General features: G+C 40.0%; 2 protein-coding genes across 9 annotated transcripts in view; one reads left to right on the top strand and one right to left on the bottom strand.

The window, feature by feature from the left end:
- The window catches only part of TANC1 (tetratricopeptide repeat, ankyrin repeat and coiled-coil containing 1), a 61,166-nt gene extending 57,892 nt beyond the window's left edge, over positions 1–3,274 (top strand). For all 6 annotated transcript variants that reach the window (XM_030241653.2, XM_030241654.2, XM_030241652.2 and 3 more), the window contains one exon: positions 730–3,274. In XM_030241653.2, coding sequence (XP_030097513.1) covers positions 730–2,080 — 1,351 coding nt within the window. In that variant the 3' untranslated portion in view covers positions 2,081–3,274. The remainder of the gene's footprint in view (positions 1–729) is intronic.
- Positions 2,952–20,644, bottom strand: WDSUB1 (WD repeat, sterile alpha motif and U-box domain containing 1). Of its 3 annotated transcripts, none has more exons than XM_050976961.1 (11): positions 20,510–20,644; positions 17,811–18,224; positions 14,390–14,574; positions 11,532–11,624; positions 10,727–10,820; positions 10,428–10,461; positions 8,682–8,722; positions 8,492–8,616; positions 7,347–7,526; positions 5,165–5,299; positions 2,952–3,879 (listed from the first exon to the last, which is right to left on the bottom strand). In XM_050976961.1, exons 2-11 carry the CDS (start codon positions 18,206–18,208, stop codon positions 3,725–3,727), a joined length of 1,440 nt encoding a protein of 479 aa, XP_050832918.1. In that variant the 5' UTR covers positions 18,209–18,224; positions 20,510–20,644; the 3' UTR covers positions 2,952–3,724. The 3 variants fall into 3 exon arrangements, with proteins under 3 accessions (XP_050832918.1, XP_050832916.1, XP_050832917.1); XM_050976959.1 differs by lacking the exon at positions 20,510–20,644 and adding an exon at positions 18,712–20,362; XM_050976960.1 differs by lacking the exon at positions 20,510–20,644 and adding an exon at positions 18,712–20,361 and having other exon boundaries at positions 8,492–8,598.
- Positions 20,645–22,505: the final 1,861 nt, after the last annotated feature.

Genomic DNA, 22,505 nt, shown 5'->3' with positions numbered 1-22,505 from the left:
CAGATGAAGCCAACCACATCCAAATACTGATATTGAATACTCTGTAAGTACTTATGAGGCAGTCCAGAAAGTAACAAATTCATTTGAAGAGGGATTATTTTAAATGTAACAGTGAATAGGTCTGCTGCTCCACATGACTCAGCAGAATGTGACCAGCAGTGTGCCACCCAGTTCCAGCACTTCATTATTTATTGCCAAACTTACAGTTTATTACTGGCTGCTTTGATAGGAAAGAATATGATGAATCGTTAGCAGTTGAAGACAAAAATAAGGGGAGGAGGAACTGTCTCTTTAGGTTGAAAGAATAACAAACTATAGTGGTATAGCTGAAGTACAGGAACAGGTGCCTTTTTGATTCACCATGTCTTTTGTAAACATCAGTAAATGGTCATGAAGCAGAATTCAGCAGGTTCCCTACTCTGGAGGTAACAGTGGAAGAGCTTGTGAGACAAATTGTCAGTTCCTGGTGTTCCCAGCAGAGTGTTCTCCTGCCTGCCTGCATAGGGTATCAGGATAGTTCAGGGAAGCATTCAGGATTGGGTCTGCAATTCCACCCTAGTTAAAAATTTCCTGAGGTGGAGAATTTCCAGTTCTAATTTGTCACCACCTGCAGCAGGAAGCAACAAATCAGGACATTTTGCTAAAAGGATGGAGGTGGATTAGTAGTAGGCAATGCTGGGACACAGATTTGCCCCAGTTTTCATTGTTTACTTATTTCTTCCTAAACAGAAAACTACTTGCTGCTCTCTCTGACCTACGGGAAGCCACTCAGATATGCCCCAGCAATCAGGAGATAAAACGTCTCTTGGCTCGGGTGGAAGAGGAGTGCAAACAGTTCCAGAGAACACAGCAACAGAAGCGTCCATCTCCACAGCTACTTGAACAAACCAGCAATTCTGACAATGAGGAGGAAGGAATTGCATCCGGTGTGAACGATAATTTTAATCTTCAAGACAGGGAAGATGACCTGCCACACCCCAGTGAATCTGTTTCTCCTCCACAAAGGCTGCAATCTTCCTCAGCTGCTTCATTATTTAGCAGGACCCTTCAAGAAGGTGTTCAAAAAGCTCAGTGTGTGTCCCCTCAAAGCAGAACAAGCAACAAGTATCTGAGAGAGCCAGGCTTGATTATGCAGCCAACAAAGCAGGCACAGATTGTAAAAACGAATCAGCATCTGAGCTCCATCCAGCCTGGGTCTAAACCAGGAAGCACTCAATGTAGCACCAAGCCACAATCCTCTTTGCAGCATCTTCCCCACAGTCCCTTGCCCATCCGGCACTGTGGAAGTCAACAGCTGGATGGGACAAGCATATTGGCATCTGGAAGCGTTTCCACAGATCCCACTGCTGAAGTGCACAATGAGAAGTTTGTGTCCAGCCAGCGTTCACATCCACAGCATCATGAGACTCTCTCTTCTCGTTCTTTTGCTAGTAAATCTAAACCTGGTGACACATCAACAGCCTCTGCTCCAATGAATATCAGTGACTCAAGGCAGCAAAGTGGTGGCTCTTCTGGCTCTCCATCCAGTAGTGTGATTCTTGCCAGCTCATCAAGCAGCTTCACTTCAGCTAGCAGTTTGTCAGGCAGTGTTAAGGGGCTGGGCCCAGATGTTCGACTCAAGGAGACCAACATCAGTCAAGCTCAGGGCACTGAGCACCGACCTCGCAATACCCCGTTTATGGGAATCATGGACAAGACTGCAAGATTTCAGCAGCAAAACACACAATCTAATCGCACTTGGCACTCTCAGGCACCAGATGGATTATCCACAAACGTTGCTTCTGCAGGCATTCAGCCCTCCAACTTGGAGCAGTTCTCAGTTAAACACTACTCAGCTAAGGGATCCTCTACAGGTGCTGTCCCAGGAGATGGCAGCCAGAGCAGCATAAAAACAAAAGAATGTGAGGAGCTCACATGCCAAATCTCTCCCCACTGTACAGACAGCAGATCACCCAGCCAAGTTTCTCATGTATACCCTGATGCTGTAGCCAAACTGCCATCCCACAGCACTCAGGACAGCCACCTCAGTCACATCACCACAGCAAAACCAAAGCGATCGTTCATTGAATCAAATGTATAAATACTGTTCTGTACCAATAGTGACAGGGTAGACTGGGCTCACAACATCACAGGGTCTGACTGCTCTACAGAACACTGACTGCCTTGGCATGGCTGGGTCCCAGGGAGCAGTCTTTAATGGGATACAACCACTTCCAACTGTTCCTACCATCACAGGGCAGTGACAGTAACTGGAATAACAAATTAGTGTAGAAAGACTTAATTAGGTTGGCCTAGGAGCTCGAGCAGAAATCCTTCCCATCACATGTTACCATTAAATAAGCCTTTCCTTTCACATACAGCTTCAATCTTAGCTTTTGGTTCTCTTGCATCTCACACGTAGTACTCGTGCCTCTCAAATGCTTACGTGCTGATGTCTCACAGCAGCGCTAAGGGCGATAATCTGCTGCACAATACTCAGATCTGTACATGCATGCATTTTTTTCAAATCAAATTATTTTATCACTTTTCTAGTGGGATCTAATTTGGGTTGCATGATGTACATTTAGGAAGCATAAATAATTTGTGTAAGAGTAAACTATAAGCAGCCATGCTTTGATATGTAAATAAAACTATTTTTAGTAAATAGAAGAAATGAAATAAAGTGAGTGACATTTGCATGTGTATTGGGAGGCTTTGACCATATTGGTTATTGCACTGAAGAACACACTATTATGGCCTATTAACATTAACCGCACTTTATATAGGGTATGTAATCACCTTTGGGTGCTATCTTAAAGCAAAATGATTTATTGTTTATTTGTGAAAAGGTACAACAACTAAATGCTTAGAAAATGTTTTTATGGGAAACCTAAGAAAGGGATGGAGTGAATGTTAAAGTTTGAGGAACAGCGTATGTGCAGTTGCATGACAGGATGAAGTTGAGACATTGGTTTTTTTTTAAGGAAATGAGGATTTTTATTGGCAAGAACATACTGAAACTGAACTGCTGCAGTGACATTCCTATGAGTGCAATTCAGTTGGAGTGCTCAGCTTTATATTCTTCCCATCGTGCTTGATTACAGTGTTCTGTGTACATTATAAACAGCTGTACCCAGTTCTACACATCTTTTTGCAGTTTGTATCATTACACTTTAGCTTATTTATTACTGTTTCTTTGATATTTTGTACAAGTCCAATATTAGTCTTGTCCTGTAGTTCTATTTTTGCACAGCTACTGTACTCTTTCCATACAAAATAAAGATTATTAATAATACCTGTGGGATGAGATGCAGTCCCTGATGGTTACAGGAGAAACTCTCTCCCCGCTTTTTCAACTACATGTCCAGTAATGGGGAACAGAGAAAGAGACATTTTGGTTTGTTAGAGTAGAAAAAGAAATACAGATCCTGTACTTTGCTATTTCTTACCTTCTGAAAGACTGATTTGGCAAGATGAAGACTCAAAACTCATAAATGTAGTAAAAATTATAAGAAAATTTCATTTGAAAAACTGAGTTTGAGTACTTGATTCTTAAACAGAAATACCACAAGGTAGAACTACCAGGAGCTTAAAGTTCTTCTGGGAGTTTCTACCAGTGAAGGTTCAACCAGCCACAGATAGAAGAGGAACACAAGTTTTCCTTTCCATTTGTTTCTGATACAATTAATTCCTGCGTAAAATTTCAATTAATTTTAACAAACAACTTCAAAATTAAGTGGTGTAACTATTTCTGCTGAGTCTCTAGCCAGCGACTAATGGCCATTTTTAGTGTTCGGTTTGGTGTGAGCATAAGAGAGTGGAGAGGAAGATTCGTCATGGGACTAGAGCGTCTATTGCTGATCCAGTTTTCCATTGCTTCCCTTTCATAGGAATAGCCATCTGCAAAGAAACCATCAACAAAAGCTCATATTACAGAGGCTTGGGCACTGTGGCACCATGCAGATGTTAGCTGTTTAAATGTAAAAGGGAAGTAAGGAATCATCCAAACAGGAAAATTGAGATCTAGAATAAGTACACTGTATGTCAAATCTTTACTGTGGATATAAACAGTTCTGGCTAGTTTTATGTATCTATCTCTACCTGCAAAGCACCAAAATATATTATGCACAAGTTAAATAAGACTTTCTTTTCAGTTTGAATGATCCATAATGTGAAGTAAAAGCTCATTACCATCAATTGCCTAACACAGCTAAAGTCTTCTGCTTTGCTGAACAGGGGGCTTGTCCACCTGGCTGACCCAGCCCTGAGCTGTGCCTGTGCAGAGCCCTCACCACCTGCCCAGATTCAGGACTTTGGCTCTAAGAGTTGGTAGCTGAACCAGCTAATCCTTAAAGAACAAAAATTAGGCCCCAGCTAAGTGTCAGTCACCCAGGAATATCTGTTGTGGAATACAAGCCTGGGCCCTATATGCCCCTCCTCTTGTCTCCTTACTTCTTATTGAATAAAGCAACTATCATTCCAGCTGTTAGCAAATATTTTGGCCATTTTAATTCTCAGAAGTCTGCCCTTATACCTCAGAACTGGATGAAGTTAGTTGTTATTTACAGAGCAACAAAAAAAAAACCAAACCAAACCTGATCTTCTGATGTTTGTATGCTCACCCTTCCCTCTCTCCCCAAGAATAGAACTACAAAACAATAGTTCTTCATAAAATGTTTTAACTACATAATATCTTATGCTGCTGACATATCACAGTTCCAATAGCAGCTGCATTTAAAGGAGTTTCATTCTGTACAAACTTTTAAGTGCCCTATAGATGGTATGCTAAGCATAGAAATGAGCCTGGAGTTTTTTGTTGGTTTTTTTTGTTTGTTTGTTTGTTTTTTGGGGGGGAGGGTGCTGGTTTGATTTGTTTGTTTCCTTTTTGCCCCACTGAATGCACAATTCCATTTTGCATTTACTGAGCCAACACTGTTATTAGGCTTGTAATTATATTTACAAAGGCACATTAAGAAAAGGAAGAAGTTGCTTGATACAGTATTTTTCTCCATATCAGAGCTGTAATTCAGCAAATTAAATATCACAATTCTGGTTTGTTGCAACAGCTATTTAGAATAGTTTCTCTTTTTATCTGTCTGCTGTTAAAGTAGGTGTGAGAACACAAAAATGGGCCTATCTTTACCCTCAAGTAATTAGTTTTAGTCCATGTCATGTAAAGACATACCTGTGGCAATGACAGGATCTTTCATAAGCTCTCTTGTTATAGGACATAGGAACTCATCGGGAACAGAAACCGACATCATTGTCATCCTCAGTTCTTCAATTTTCCGGAGAACTTTACTGCGCAGACCTAGAGACTCTGAAAAATTATTTGTACATGAAGTGGACTCACAGACAGGTAAGGCAAAGAGGTCAGGTCTTGGAATAGTCAGCACCTTTGTTACAGGAGACATAGCTCCATCTCACCACCCCCTAAACCAGAAGCCTGCAGCCAGGCCTGGCTCCCACTCCAGTCAGCTCTGCCACAGTTCCTCTCTCCTGCTGTGCAACAGGAACTTTGGGTAGTAATGAAAGCAGTCAGTAAAACCAGTGCAAGTGCAGCAGAGCCGTGGCAGAGCAGTGGCCTGGTGGCCATGCCATTGACCTACACAGTGCGGGGGCAGCGCTGCCCTGCGGCCACACCCGGCCCCGGGACACCGCAGGGCTGCCCTTGGCACGGGACAAAGCAGTGCCAGTGAGAAGGTTCAGCTGTGCACAGGTGCTGCCAGCACCTCCAACAGACTGGATTTCCCTTTGCCTTCTCAATGGCATTCAACACGCCTGGTCATACCCACCTCTGATACTCTACACCTGCTGTACAGCAGTGCTGTCTGGGGCTTACAAAGGCACAACTGAAAGGTGCCTCAGCCTGTGGTTTTTAAAGAATACTGATGTCCTCCAAACTGCAAAGACTGTGAAAAACTTCCAGAGAGGTCTTCAGCTAGATCTTACATCACAGTCTCAGAGGAAAGAAAACAGGTTATCAAGGAGAGAAAGGACATGCTCATTCAAGCATTTGTATGGTGGTAGACACCTAAAATTTAGTTAAACAGGAATTTGAGTAACACAGAAAATGTTGTTCGTTTTCGGCAAGTAGTATTTTCCTACTTTGTAAATGCTTGAGCTATGGCAGATAAAGAACAATTTTTCAAGTCAGATATATGAGGCCATAATTTCTATACTGTTCTATACCTTCTCCCCACAGAGAACTCTCTTTGTAGCAAGTCACACTACATTCAATTTTCACAGAACTTTCTAGTCAGCATTATCTGATTAGCCTCAGCTGGCAATTACTGCAACAAACTTTTATGCTACTTCAGTGCTAAGGAAAATGTTTGCATAAACTGAGGTAGCCAAGTGTCTTTCATGGATGACAATTCCTGACAGATTCCCAGCATTTCTGTTATTTCTAGATTTCAATAAAGCTGAAATAATATGATCCAATATAGTCCACACACACACACAGAGAAAGGGAGCAGTCTTCCTACAACGAAAAATAGCCAACTGTACTTTCTAATAGGTTTCTTACCTCATTCAGGCTTTTGTCATACTTGACCTCACTTTAGCAAATGTATTAGCATCTAATTTACACCTAAATCTGGCCATCAAAATTAATAGAGAACTTTTATTTTGAAAGTTCCAGTGCAATTCGCTATCTTTAAAGCCTTATTTCATCATCGTCACTGTGGAATCATTACTAATATGGTGCTTCCTTTTGATTCCTTCTAAAATGTAATCAATCACAGTTTTGCAATAAAGCAATAGGACAGTGTATGAACCTGATGCATTAGAAATTGTCTGAGCCAGGCAAGCTTTGCTTGGTCCTCACCAAAAGTCATCATCAAATGTACACTTAGGAATTTCACTGTTCAATTCAAGGTTGGTGACCACCTGCAATTCTAAACTGCACTTCTGCAGGCTGATAGGAAAAACTATAGACCACCCTATTTACCAAAGTGAGAAGCATGAATTATAGAGAAAAGCTGAAATTCCTTTTCCACGGCTTAATAATACAAGATCGAACAAGGAAAATAGAAACAAAATCAGGTAAGACCATTTAACAGTATCATTAATAGAAGTGCACTATTATGTCTAGTATGTCTCCAGGTATGAGCAAACACACACACACACACACACACACAAAAAAAAAAAAAAAAAAAAAAAAAAAAAAAAAAATACTCCGGACAATGTAAAATAAGGGGGTTTTTAACAGGGAAATGAAATTTAAAAAAAATAAATCCATGGGGAAAAATGGATTTTTCCAGGGAAAAAAAAAAAATCCATGTATGAAACTCCTAACTTGCTTATATTACAACATTTCAAAGTACTCTAGAGATTAAAAACTATTTGGATTTCAATACTCTTACCAATTTTTAATTCATTAGCAAGACTTTCCTTAGTAAGATTCAGTAGTTCCTTGCCATCAATATTATTCATTTTGAAAAGTCCAACAAAGTCTGCTAAATCCTGTGCACAGAGCCAGGCTGAAACATCATCCTCTGACCAGTCCTCAATAGCCACCTTTGATTCATTTTCTACAGTACCTCCTTTGACAATGAAAGAGTTAAAAAACAAAACAAAACAAAAAATCCTAATTAAAAACAAACAACACCATCCTCCCTCCCCCACAAACAAACCTCACCACAACCCCCCCCAAAAGCAAACAACAATGAAATTCTCAGTTCAAAGAAACAATGTCATTAAGAGACCCTGTTTTCAAGTGTTCCCAGTACTAGACATTCTTCAACTAAGAAAATAAATGCTTCTTAGAGATTCCTTTGTAAGGGAGGGCAGTAATTTGGGTTTACCTTGTACCTATCAATTTTCAAAGTTTAGAGGAATTTAATCTCTTAGAAGCCTACACTTCTGTCAAATTTGAATTGAGCAACCAACCAGAAAAGTGCTAGTAGATACTGGAATCACCTTGCACGTCCTTAGAAGGTACATCAAATTACAAACCTACTGTTGTGCTTTGAAAAAAAGACAAAATGTACCTTTGTTCTACAAACTTAGGTGCTGGTCTAATTTGTACCATTAGTTATCCTATATTAATGGCACTAATGTCATTTGTACAATTAGTTTTTCACCTATAGCAATTAGTAAAATGCATTTCTAATTGCAAGTGTAATTGACAATTAGCATATTTTATCACACTTGCAATTAGCCTATTTTCAACCCGTCACAAATTACGGGTGTCCAAGAAGGGTTTTAACACTGGCAATAACATTAATCTCTTAAATGCTGTCCAAAGAATAAGCAACTGCAAGTATCAGAAAAACAGATAGACCAAACTAATAAAATTAAGATATGTCTAGTATTTTTTTCTTTACAAAATAACAAAAAGAGAATACCTCTTCCGGGCATTAATCGGGTTAATTAGAAGATAAAAAGCATGCACACAATCCTGATGTTACACATTAAGTGCAATATCAGGTAAGAATGAGGGATTTTTGCATCTTCAGAAGGTGTTTTGAATTTAAAAAAACAGATTTCAAATACTTCACACACTGACCTGCACAGGGTTGCTTAAGGTCAAGCTGCCATATGTGCACAGTTTTATCCATTGAGCCTGTGGCAAGTAAGGGACTACATGGTGCAAAAGCACAAGTCGTAACATATCTACAAATAAAAAAAAGTCTGAAAATTCATTAGAAAAGGATTTCTTTTATTTATGAAACAGAATAATCATGTTGGTTTCTTACCTTTTATGCTGAGACAAAGTATGAAGGGTATTGCCAGTACTCTGTAAAAGAGTTGTTGTGATTTTAAATCTTAAAGAATAAAAAAAGTGTTTCTTCACTTGTTTGCTTCCTTCCAAAACAGGGAGTATTTCTTCTTGAAAGGTGACAGAAGGTGACCTTCAGAGAAGTTACACAACCTTGACAAAGCTGATCAGCAACAGAGTCAGAAACACAACTTGAATTTCCTGCTTTAAGCCCCTATTCAATTCCCTGGAGCACTGTTCCCTTGCACAATCAGCCAGCATGGAACATACGGGGAGAAGAGGGCTGGAAACACTGACTGAATTAAATCCATATTGGCTGGTTGGTTGTGTAGATACAGACACTTCTTCTACAAATCTTGTATTAGAAATGACCAAAAGGGTCATTGTGGGGGTCAACCCACAAGCCTTCAATTGGACCAATAATTAACAACACCTATTTGGCCTATTCTCTATTTGACCACTAAATACTAACTAAAAACCAAAATTCCTGAATTTTGGCAGTTTTAACTTACTATGGAAAGATTTTACCTCCTATGAAAAATAGCATTTCTTTGACAGGTACAGAGAGGTTGGAAAGATCATGAGCAAAATTATTCTGAATCACTAATTGTTCAGTCAGCACTCCAATATTTTGAGCTGTCAAACATGATTAAAGTTCCCTAATATAGGTTGAAATCTCTCTCCCTCCCACAAAGGTTTATTGTCCCTACTTTTCCCCCATCACAGGATGGTTGGGGACCTCTAATAGAGATCATATAGTCCAACCCCCCTGCTAAATTAGCATCACCTAGAGCAGATGTCCAGGCAGGTTTTGAGTATATCCAAAGGAGAATTTAGAACTAGAACAGTTATTGTCCCATTTGAAAAAAACCTAAGGCCACAAAAGCTGATGAACAGTATTAAGAAAGATGTAGGCTGTGGTTTCCTTCATCTTCCAAATTTCTGAGGCTCCTAAACTTTAGAAGACATCTTACACACCTGTCTAAACTTTAAACTATTAAAATAACTGGGCCAAAAACTTTGCAGGTATTGTATTAGTGATTTTGGTGAAAAACTTTAATGCTAATTTAAAAATTGTATCAATACAACAAGTATGCGCAGAGCAAGCTGCACTTGAAATTTGTTCATCCTTCATTTTCAGCAAAATTATTATTTTTAATACTATAAAGTACTAAAGGTATATATACCACTTACAGGTGAATCATAAAGGACATAACGTTATTATAGAAAATTCTTAAACAATATTTTAAAGACATTGTACTTAATATAAAAAAATTCTTGAATTCTTTATTACACCTCTATTTGCACTTTACATATAACCAATTACAGAATTTCTATGTTCACCATTCCTGATTTTATGTCAAAAGTTACAGTCTTCCTTGCTTTGGAAGCTAAGCTATAGTTAGGATAAGAAAAAAATCCTTCCACTTCAAAATGAATCTTGTAATACTCGTAAGTATGGAATTAACTGAGTAACACCCTGCTGCAGAGAAATCATCTGACAAATCCTCACAATGTAAATAGAAAGTCAGAAAGACTGATCAGTTCTCAGGAGATATTTTGCTTTAGACTCCTTCCCCTCCTGCCCCCAAATGCAGAGTAAATATTTTGGCTTAGTATAATTTGTATTCTTTAGTATTTTTTCATTGATACAGCACTGCGGAAGCAATGTTTATATTTAAAGGCAACCCCAACAAAAGATCCTCTATTATGCTATACTTACAGTTTCATAGATTATGACGCACTTGTCCACAGACCTTAAAAAAATTGACATGAAAGTGATGCAGAGAAGGAAAAAGAAAGTGTTTCATTAACTTTTTCCACAACCCAAGATTTCAAACTCAGTCACCTACAAGACACAGACTGATTGTAAAGATACTTCAACAGCTCTAGAGGTCACAGAAATATTCCTTAATTATTGATAATAAATATTTAGAAATCTTTAACTCTTTTGAACTTTCTGTTTTACAATATTGAAACATGAACCAGGACAGCCTGACATTGCAACAAGGTGCTGCTTACCCCGAGACAATCATCTGTCCGTCACATGAAAATGCACAAGCCAGAACTGGGGCAGAGTGCCCAATCAGTGTGCATTTATATTTTAACTGAACACCTAAAAATACAAAAAGTAAATCATTACATATGGCTATATTTGACAAGGTATAACACAAGCTGCTCTAAGAAGCCCAAAGCTCCACCAAAGATGTGACTCTGTGACGCAGTCTTTACAAAAAAGGGGATAAAAATATCACAGACACAACTTCCCCTTTTAATATCTCAAACTTTATCACTTTGTAGTCTTAGCATGTCTCACAAGGTTTTAGATAATTAAATGTGTATCTGGACACACAATATTAATCCTTACACATTTTTTTTATAAAGGAGATTATAAAAAAGTACCCACTGAAGATATTTTTGGCAATTTACATAATCTCTACATTGTAGTTTTTGCAGGAGCCAACATTCTTTTCTCCAGCTCTTATTCAAGGCCCAGGATATACTGAAACATGAAAACAAACCTCTCCTGGCCAGGCAGATTATGAGGTTCCAACCTATCAACCTGTTGAAAGGCCACAGTAGAATTTTTTTTAAAAAATCTTTACTTTCAATACTTGTTGATAAATAGATTGCCAAATACAATCTACATGGAGCAGCATCACAAAGTGCTGAATGCCTTAGCTGTTCTCCGGCTAATAATTAAAAGAAAACTTTCAACTTGTGGTTAGTTTGGCTGTGAATCCAGTAGTATAAATTTGATTTTCGATTTAAATTGTCACTAAACACCTAAGACATTGGTATATTCAAAAAACATTTCTATACAAACCTAGGAAATCTGCAAACAAAATAAGCCAGAGTTTGATATGATTATCTTGTCCACAAGAAGCCATCTGGAAGTATTCAAATCCATTTTCACTATCTGATAAAATTAAAATATATAAATGGGAGTCAGAAACATTGAAAATAACAGCAGATCAGTAAACTACATCAGCATAAAAATCATTGCAGAAGTTCTAAAACAGTTTGGACATAAGAAATAGGTATCATTATACTCTTTTCTGAATTATTAAGACCAGAGCTGTGCTCATGTTTTATGTCTTCTTGGCGGGAAATGTTTGAATCCTCTGATTATACCACTAGAGTTTTTAAATCTAAATTATATGGTTATATCAATTTTTTCTACAGTTCTGCAATTCTCAAAATTAAACACATACACATGTACAAAATTTGAGAATGTCTGACAGGGAATTTTCATACTTTTACACATTCAACTTTTCACTTTTATAAACTGACATTTCCTGACTGCACTCCAGCCAAACACTCAGTAAATACTGCACTAAGTGTGAAATACAACAATAGTTTTATAGCTTTCCCTTCTGGATTCAGTGGCTATGAACATTTCTGAATCATGTTCCATGACTGGACTGTTAGATGCCCTTGCTCGGAGTCCCAATGGACCACTGGTGTTCCTCAGGGCTCTGTATTGGGAACAGTGCTATTTAGATATTTAATAGGCAGCAAGAAGGAAGCAAGCACACCCTCAGAAAGTTTGCAGATGACATGAAGCTGAGTGGTGCGGGTGACACAAGAAGGACAAGGATCTGGGAGGACCCCAGAGGAACCTGGATAAGCTCGAGCACTGGTCCATGGGAACCTCAGGTGCTGGTGCAGCAGCTGGACTGGGGCAAGCCCCAGTAACAATCCAGGCTGGGGAGTGAACAGGAGGAGAGCAGCCCTGCCAAGAAGGATCTGGGGGTGCTGGTGGGTGAGAGGCCATGAACATTGCACCACTTGCCAGGTTCAGTTCCAGCTTCACCTCAGACTTCCTCATCCCCTTCCTACACAATGGTAATTCATCTCTATACTTTTCCCAGGTTACACATCTTTTCTCCCACGGCCTGTGCACTTACTTCTTGCCTTTTAGTTTTACCAGCCGTTCTTGACTCAGCCATGCAAGTCTCTTGCCCTCCTTGCCCAGTTTCTGGCTCCTGGGGACTACTGACTCTTGCACTCAGTAGAAGACTTTCCTGAAGATCTGCCAACTCTGTTCCATTCCCTTGTCCCTGAGGGCAGTCTCCCAGGGGATCCCACTGTCAGCCTCCCTGAAGAGCTGGAAGCCTGCCTTCCTAAAGTTCAGGAGCCTGCCTCTATTCCATACCTGACTTGTATTCCTTAAGATGGTGAACTCCACCAAACTCCACCACAACTGCTCTAGATCCCATGAGCTCCTAGGCAACTGTGCCTGAATCCACTTCAAAGGCAGAAGAACCACCTGTTACAGCCTAAAGCACAAAGAACCTATCAGACACGCTGGATCAAAACTGGCTCTGAATTAAGCAGGTAAAGAGAGTCTCAATTTAAAACTATCTCTAATTGTAATGGATAAGCACTACTTATATGCATTTCATAATGTGTTAAGTCTGCCAAAAATCCTGGAAGGTTCAACCATTGATGATTACACAGTAACACACAAAAGGAAATACCTTGACTTTCAATAATATATAGATTTAAAAATCAAGAATTATCTGAAATCAGCCAGAACAAATCCACAGTGCAAGAAATACCAGCTTTGTTGCCTGTTTATCTTGGCAGAAGGCTGTAGTTTTTAAACCAAGAGAATAATCTCAATATGAAATGGAGTGGTGGAAATTACACTCCGATCTGTTTCAGCTGCAACATATTTTTTGCCCTCAGATGCAACTCTTAGTTCACAATGATGTTTTTTGTGTAGTATTTTCACCAAGTAAGATCCTACACCTTTCAGAGGGCACATATTTGTTTGATTTGGTATTGTCAATCACTAATTCTCTGTTCTGAAGTGTATGTTCACATCCTTCTTCCTCAGGTTCCTCCCGCTTTCTCTCCCACTGCTCCTCTCATGTTTTCTTCTACTCTGCATCACCTCCTTAGGCAGGGCAGTACACAGACAGAAGTACTTATTGCCAGGTTTAGCACTTGAAGATGCAAGTGGCTGCTCAATTATAACTTTCAGCGCCTTTGAAAGGGCAGCTTGTATATTCTGAATACAACAGCCTAAATATGTCTATGAAGATCTGGAAAGCACAAAAGTATACACACAAGGTTATTAAGTGAAGCTGCTTCAATACTTCCTAAAGCTGACAAAGAGGTTTCTTCCCAATTTCCTAACCTCCATTAGAAGCAAATGACTATGTGATCAAATGCTGAGGCAGCTCCAAGATTTTTGAACATCTTAGTGTAATGCAGGCGATTCTGGGCTCATTACTCCCCCAAATTCCTCTAAATGACAAAGTCAGGTGCAGGAAAATAGCCAATCTGTTCATATTCCTCAGTTCACGCATTTAGCTTATTAGGTTTACAGCTCTCTACATTGTTTTAATCCAGTCCTGCTTCTTGGGAACCAAAATGTGAAAGAATCAAGTGGGAATGGTAATCAAACACTGCATCTCCTAACACCCTTGTATGCCACGGGGGTAATTAGATACTTAAAGTTATCACCCTGTTTGTTGACCTAGTACATTCCTTGCCACCAACTTGACCACAACCTTTACTTACGAATATTCAGAACATTCAAAAACATCAGCTCTTCACAAGGTCATTTGTATTTTGAGCACCAATGGCAAAAATAATATGAAAACAAGAGCTAGGGAGAAATAAATATCTCTTTTTAAAATGTTCCTCCTCGGATGAGTTTGAATAACTGACCAGATACTGGATGTGAAGAAATATCACAGCAGGTAACGCCAAGATCATGTGCTTTTTCATTATACAGGCATCTCATTTTATCATCCCAAATGGTTAAATCACCACTTGATGATCCAGTGACAAAGAAGTTTCCACTGGGAGAAAATGCACAAGCCATCAAAGAGCCACCTTTAACTTTCCCAGATCTGAAAAGCAAGAGTACACAGGATTTGAATTTAGAGTAGGTAAAGTTCTACAAAGTGACCTCTCAAATGCAGTCTGATGCAATAAGCCAAACTCTTCTAAGGTTTGCACTTTGGAACTAGCTAACAGAGGAAAGAGAAACTCAAACCAACTATGAAAAGAGCAAAATAAGCTCTGCAGCAGGGACCAGATAGGCTCTTTGACAGCAGGAGGAAAAACATGAGATGGAGGCCCAAGGCAATAATTTTAAGTGAGTGATAAAATAATTTTCAAATGAAAGACAATGTGCATGGACTTAACAATTAAAAGGCACAATGTACTGTTAAAATTCTATGGCAGGATACATTTTAAAAGTCAAAGATACATATACAACTATAATTAACACAGATTTACATGTACACAAACAAGGGGAAAAAAGACGGACACTTTTTCTGGTTTTAGAGAAAAAAGAGAACACCTACTAGCCCATATGATAAGCTGTAGCTGAGTAGAACACTTTGTGATTTATGATGTAGGATTAATTTTGCACCACTTGTACGAAAGAGAAAGCAATGTGGAAAAGAAATTATGCATTTTAAGTCAGCCAAAGCACTTTGTAAAACTGATCTTCAAAGAAAATTTCTAGCAGATATGGAAGTGTGGTCAACCCTCAGGAAGGAAGTGGGGCCAACCTGACATCCTTTACGTTATCTGATAACCTAAAGTTAATCGAAAGAGTCTCACTCCTTTTAATGGACACCAGATCCAGCCAAGCGTGCATAGCTGTCTTTAAGTGCGGGGAGAAAATCACAGCCATGAGAAACAGTCACATGACAAGAAATGTCAGAACTATTTACTCTGTCATCATACTTTGTAGAACAGCTGCTAATCCTCTTTTACTGACAGAAATTTTAATTAAAGCCAGAGGTGTCAAACTTAATGTCACAGAAGACAAGTCAATTAAATTTTCCTCAGTGTCACACTAATCAGACCCATGACCTTCTAAAAAGCATTGTCTCAATTCTTTTATTAAGAATACTATCAAATCCACTACAGTGCTTTCCATTTTTATATGTACAATCCTTTTTCTTTAGTGTAGCTTTTACAAATTTCCTTCTTTCCCACAAAAAGTTGCAGATTTGCTTTCAGTTGCTCTGAAAGCAAAATAGCATTGTAAAGTAAATTGTAGCAAAACAGCATTGTAACAGTAAAATAAATAGCATTGTGCATGCATTTAAAATTTGCAGGCCGATACCAGTTTTGTAACTTACTACTGAACAGGAAATAGAGACCAGTAAGAAATAAACATAAGTCAAGCTGCTTTCCTGTTGTTCACATCCACCATAGAACTTATTTAAATAGCCACCTTACTTCACAATCCAAACTGTCAATTACAACAGCTGAGTAGATAAGGAGCAAATTTTATGTAATTTTATTAAAATTACCATTCATATATTTTGTCAAGTGACAAAATAGTGTAGTTAAATGTTTTCTTATTTTCAGCATCAACACAATCAACTGTTTCAAAAGAAACAGAAGACACAGATTGACATTAGATGGTTAACTAAATTCCTCTGACATAATTTTTAAGCACTTTGATGATTTCTATGTTATACTGATTTCAACTATTAAAACCAGGACATGTGCATTTTTCTACCTGCAATTACAAATCACAATAAAAATATTCATCAGCTGAAAATGCATACATACATGCATATTCCAAAATAGATATAAAATTAAATTGACTACTGCTGGCCTGTTAACACTCTGAAATGAACTTTTAATAATTGAAGGGGATAGGATCATAATGTTCAAGTTTTTTCTTATTTCTCTACAATGAAAAGACCAAAGCAGAATAATTTCTACTTGTAATACCAATACAATTTCTAAGTAGTCATTATACATTCACCATTCAACTAGAAGAAAATTAGGGTGTAGGTCTAAAACATGCAGTATTAAGAGCATACAACTGGAAGAAATGTTGTTTTCATATTTCTGGGGTTTTCCCTTCAGCAACAAGCATTCTGAATAAAGAAAAAAAGATCTCTTCACTAGTAATGTCTCAAAACAAATAAATCCTCAGATTTTAGAATACTAATGACTGAATTTCCCAATTTTTCTGAAAGATAAAACTAGGAAGAAATAGGTTATCAGTACCTCTTTACTACCAGAAACCATTTCGGTGTTTCTTTATGTATTACAAAAAACATGGTGGCAAAAATCTTGGACAATTTATGGACAAACGTCCAGATGTACACAATTTCAAGTAACTATAATCAATAATTTTGAAAAACTGTACAATTTCCCACATAAATCACCACTGTGGAAGGCTAAGAGGGACATGCTTTACAGGGGACTACCAACATCAAACAATTCTGCCTTTTAGAAACAGTTGCTCCCTCAATCCTGTGTGAAACATCAGTTTGCTCAAATTCTTAACTACTTCTCTAACTTTAGAGAGTAATTCAGTTGCATAATAAGCCCTAAAACCTAAATAATGTCTTGTCTAAGTACAGATTACAACAACTGGCCTGAAGAATTCACTGAAAGACTGAGATGTAGAAGAAGACTCTGAAGATAGCTCTAAGGTTCATGCCTTTAACTTGCAACACCAATAAATATGCTCATCTGCTTTGTTTAAAATGTTTCTTGGAAACCTATGTGAAATGTTTACTGTCATGTTTAACTTATTTAGTACCAATACTTCTTTTGTCACTTTATGTCTTAAAATGTACAGTTTTGGGATAGGCCCATAGTTTCCAAACTCTGGTTGCTGGATTACCAGCAAGCTTCTAAGACCTTCCTGAACACCAAACTCCTAGTGATTAAACATAAAATTTATACTACTACGTGTAATGCAATATAAAGCACACAGTATAGTCAGGCTCCACTAACTGTCTATTATGTACCACAGTTTGCTGACCCACTGCTTAGAAACCAGGTGCATAGTGTGCAATGCATCCTGAACTCACATTAAATCAGTGAAATTAACTTTAAAAAAATCAGGACTTAGATGTATGATAACCTTGTAAAAATTAAAGCTTCTTGAGTTCTCGTTGTTTAACTTAAAAAACCAAAAAGCTACTTAGCACTTCTCCCTCTCCTATTGATAATCTGTTGGTCATCTAAATCCTATCCCGGTTTCCTTGTGATATCCATCCGAGGTGTAAGTCTGCATATCTTGTATACAGTACAGCATGCTGCCTGAACTATATTCACCTCAAAACAAAGTATTTGTCAAAAAACATTCGGCACTCACCTGTACAGTTTCATGGACCGCACGTTCCAAAGAACCACGCTGCCATCCGCTGCCCCTGCCAACAGGTAGGCGGCCTCGGGAGAGAAGCGGCAGACCCTGACGGGGCTGGCCCCGGGCTGCTGGAGCACGGCCAGCCTGCGGCCGTCGCGGGTGTCCCACAGCGCCGAGGTGCCGTCCGTGGAGCACGAGGCCAGCACCAGCCCCGACGGCGAGAAGCAGCAGCAGTGCACGGCGTACGTGTGACCTTCCAAAGGCGAGTACGGGAGCTCAGCAAAGTCGCTCAAAGAATAAACACGAATTGTTTTGTCCAAGGAACAGGTAGCCAAGCACGATGATGAGAAGGCACAATAATTGACATCATCACTATGATCTGATAAAGTGCGAATTAATGTCGCCATTTGAAAAAATAAAAATCTGAAAAAGAGTACAACAGACTTAATTTTCCTGTTTTGTAAATGAAACATACTAACTTAGCAAGACAAATACTGAAGAAAAAAAAAGAAAAAACTCATTTGCAAAGTAAGATTTTCAGCTAGCATTGCTTAAGCAGAGAATCATAAAATCACAGACTAATTTGGGTTGAAAGGAACCTTAAAGCCCATGCAGTTTCAACCCCCTGCCATGGGCAGGGACACCTTCCACTACCCAAGGTTGCTCCAAGCCTCATCCAGCCTGGTTGCTTCCAGGGATGGGGCAGTCGCAGCTTATCTAGGCACCCTGTGCCAGGGCTTCACTACCCTCACAGCCCAGAATTTCTTCCTAATCTCTAATCTAAACATACTCTCAGTTTAAATCCACCGCCCCCCCCATCACTGCATGCCCTTGTAAAAAGACCCTTTCCAGCCTTTTTGTGGCTGGAGCACGTTCCAGTGAAGACCGAGATAAAAAAGTCATTGAGTACCTCAGCCTTCTCCATGTCTTGGGTAACCAGGTCTCCTGTTTCCTTCCAGAGGGGGCCCACATTTCTCCTAATCTTCCTTTTATTACCAACATACCTATTAAAGCTTTTCTTGTTGCCCCTGACATCCCTGGCTGGATTTAATTCCATCAGGACTTTAGTCTTCCCGTAATCCCTGACTGCCCGAAAGATCTCTCTGTAGTCCTCCCAGCATACCTGTCCTTACTTGCACCCTCTTCCTCTTTGTTTGAATTTTTCCAAGAGCTCCCTTCTGCTTACTTTCAGAGAGCAACAGTAGTGATGGCAAAACATCAGCGCAATACCACATACTTGTATCGCCAATCCAAAGTTTGACCAGCCTGACTAAAATGTTTAAGTCAAAATGTGAATATTAATTGGGTGATCAGCATTGGAACCTCTCCAGAAATTGCATTTGCTGCTACACAGAACAAAAGGCAATGTGAATTTCACACACATTTTCCCAGGATGTAAAACTGCTAGAACCAGTTTAAATTGTATCAGACAAGTGATTTACACTGCTGAGGTCCAGGAAATCCCCAAAGAGGTACATTCCAACCAGTTACTCCCCATGCTGCAGATCACAAACAAGTTTCCTGAGAATAAATGCACAGAGACAAAATGAAGTGCCTAAAGCACTTATAAGCTGTTTATAATGAAACTCCCTCCTCCCAGTAATACTATTTATATTGAGTTAACTTATATAATAGTCTGCTGTTTTAGATAAATGCTTCATTCTGAATAATAATTTCAATGCTGAGGCATCTGCAAACAAAACCATGTATATTCACACTTTTTTTTTTAACATAGAAACATACACACACACATACATATGTTTGTATGTATGTGGACATGTGATTATGTATAAATGTATGCACACATATGCAGAGGTATGTACATGTACACACAGACACAAAGGTGCATATGTAAGGGCAAAATACTTGTTCTCTTCAGACAGTGTACGGCACACTGATTTAGTTAAGGACAAGATCATTGAATACTACCTACTTTAGCTTCAGGATATTCAGTTTTACTACCACTCTCTTTATAACCATTAAACAAATGAAGGAGTATCAGTAACATAGCTGCAGAAAGAAAATAAACATATTTTCTTCAACTATAAGAAACCGAAGAATGAGAGAAAACATCTGGAAAGATGAGCTGAAAAAGGCACCTTGATCTCACTGTCAGGAGACTTGCAGGACCTCCCTGCAGAAAAGCAAACCTAAGAACAAGAGGTTTTAGTATCAATAAATCGACTGAGGAAGCTAGGAGCAGCGGGAGCATTCGTCACCAGAGAGATGTTCAGCACCACAGCATCATCTCTAGCAATTACGTATTTTTTTCTCGCAATCCACAAACCAGCAGCACGGCCCACAGGAAGAGCTGCAGCAATTCTCGACACGGCTGGCAGCCGCTCCCCTATTGCTCTTTCCCGCAGCCCACCCCCACCCAACTCATGGCACCGGCAGCGCGGCCCGGACGAGCTCGGAAGGTCGGCGGAGTCACCCCGAGCTCCAGTGGCACGTGTGCAGGGTAAACAAGACCCTGCCCCGGCTGCGCGGGGCCCCCGGCCGGCCGTGAAGGATCCCGCCCGCACCGATCCCGCTCCGACCGCCGCGCCTCCTGCCTCGACCACCCCGCCACGGCCCAGGGAGCTGCGCACGCATGGGGCCCCCCCGGCCTCCCGGCATGGTGCGCTCCGGGCCGACCCGCCCCGCTCCGGGCCGCGCCACTGAGCGCCGGCCACGGGGGAAGCCGGAGCTGCGTTTCCCGCTCTCACCGCCGCCACTGGTCCCGGCCCCAAGGCAGCGCGGGCTCGGATTGTGCGACCTTCGGCGCTCCACGCCCTCAGCCGGAGGGGCTGTTGTGCGCCCGGAGCCGCACAGCAGCCGCCGGCGCTATGGCTGCCTGGGCACGAGCCCTGCGTGGGCGCAGGCGGTGGCAGCGCCTGTGGGATGCTGGCGGGCCCGGATGCTAACCCGGCCACTGCCGCGCCCTCACGTCAGAGCACTGCTGGCCGCCAGCCGTGTCCTAGAGGGCAGCGGGGACACGCTCTGCTGCTGAGATCGACACGGTGACCGCCTCACCCCGGCCTCCGCCCGCCACAGGCGCGGCCCTCGAGCAGAGCAAGGGGAGGTGCAACAAAGAGTGCTGCCCCAGGCCCAGCAGCCGTCAGGTAACTTACACCATCGCCCTCCCCCCCGCCTTCACATACACGCTCAGCAACTCATACATAATAAATGGTTTAGCCGGCACCTACACATTTTGAGGAAGACAAAGTCACTTTTTCGGAGTCACTGTGTCCAGGAAGCCTTCCGTGTTTAGTCCGTACCATCTCATGCTCTGTTTTATGGCATTTTATTTGATTGCACACTCTGTGATCCACGGCTGAATTCTAGCCTTTCATTGTTCTGAATCCCAGGTGGCAGCCACTTTAAAAGAAGGCTTTAGACCTCCTTTTAAAGATACATATTTTGATTTTCAGATGCTTTTTCATCATCCCATTTTTCCCAAAGAGATAAAAAGAGACAAAAGAGAACTCACACTCTACCATAACACTCTTCATTGAGTGCCATTACAGTATTTATAAAATAGTAAGTTTGAAAGTTTCAGGATAAATTCTGTAAACTAAGACTGGCACACTGTTCAGAAAGGATGAGAGCACACTGGAAAATTTTTCCTCTTAAGAAAACATACAAACATCAACAGGAGAGAAATTAGCAAAGAAGAAATGTTACGAACATTTTTCTAGCGGTTAAATCCCTGCTCTTTTCTATGGATACATAAGGGCATATGCATGACTCAAGCTTGCCATTCAAATGTAATATTTCCTGTAAATTTAATTTTACTGCAAGAGTAATGAAGACATATAGTGTATGTAGTGCAGCTAGTGACCTGTCTGATATTTCAGAAAACTGACAGGTCTAGTATTGCAGACAAAGCATAAACCAGCCAAGAATCTGGAAAAAAAAAATCTTTGAAGAACTAGATTTCTCAATTACCTAAGCATATTTATAACATCTTCTTACAGGCTTACCATCATAAATTCAAAACATTGATTAATCTTCACATCTCTGGTACATGTCAGCAAACCTCTTTACTTAAGTCTTCAGAAAGTTCATGAAAAGGAAAGACACAGAGCAGTCAGTGTGGAAGTTCACTTTAGCATGCAAGACTGACTGACACCCAAAAGTGATTTATTTTTATTCAAAGTAATAAAGACTATTCTAACAGAACTTTGTAATAAAGGAAAATATTACTGAACAAGATATTCTGGGGAGAGCAATGGAAACATTAATTTAAAAAAAGGCACTAAGACTCAAACACGGCAGACCTAGTTTAAAAGCAAAAACCAACACCCCAACATTATTTTGAGAGAACTACAGATATTGTGGTTCCACAGTATCTATTTGTAATTTCTGTATTTTCTTCAGTCAGAGCAAGGATTATGATTAATGCCCATCTACAGGCCAAAAAAGGGCCTGTAGAACCTTACATGGACAGCAATTTTCAGAAACACGACCAAACGTGTGCATTTCCATGTCCATAAGGACAGTGATCTCAACCTTGCCACACCTCTCTTATTTACAGGCAGGGAACTTCTCTCTGACTGCTTGGCAACTGCTTCTTATGAACTACCATTAAAACCCCAAGAGAATTTGATGCATCCTAAGAGCTCAATGTTAAATGCAGGTTTCCCAAGATATTATCTAAAAAATACCCCAAACCAAGAAACTTGTATGTATACAACCTGAAGATTAAAATTGTCAAGAAAA

This window comes from Serinus canaria, chromosome 7, assembly GCF_022539315.1.
Source record: "Serinus canaria isolate serCan28SL12 chromosome 7, serCan2020, whole genome shotgun sequence".
NCBI classification, from domain to species: Eukaryota; Metazoa; Chordata; class Aves; order Passeriformes; family Fringillidae; genus Serinus; species Serinus canaria.
The sequence above is the reverse complement of the archived record's forward strand: the minus strand, read 5'-3'. Positions and strand labels throughout refer to the sequence as shown.

What these genes read in the sequence shown, in the direction of transcription:
- WDSUB1 (XM_050976959.1), bottom strand. Translation starts at nt 18,836, where the DNA reads ATGTCAGGGGCAACAAGAAAAGCTTTAATAGGTATGTTGGTAATAAAA. An exon ending in AAGACATGGAGAAGGCTGAG is followed by an intron (nt 18,225 to 18,711) that starts GTACTCAATGAC and finishes ACTCTTTTTCAG; the next exon opens with ATTTTTATTTTTTCAAATGG. An exon ending in CGGTCCATGAAACTGTACAG is followed by an intron (nt 14,575 to 17,810) that starts GTGAGTGCCGAA and finishes CTTGCTTTTCAG; the next exon opens with ATCTGGGAAAGTTAAAGGTG.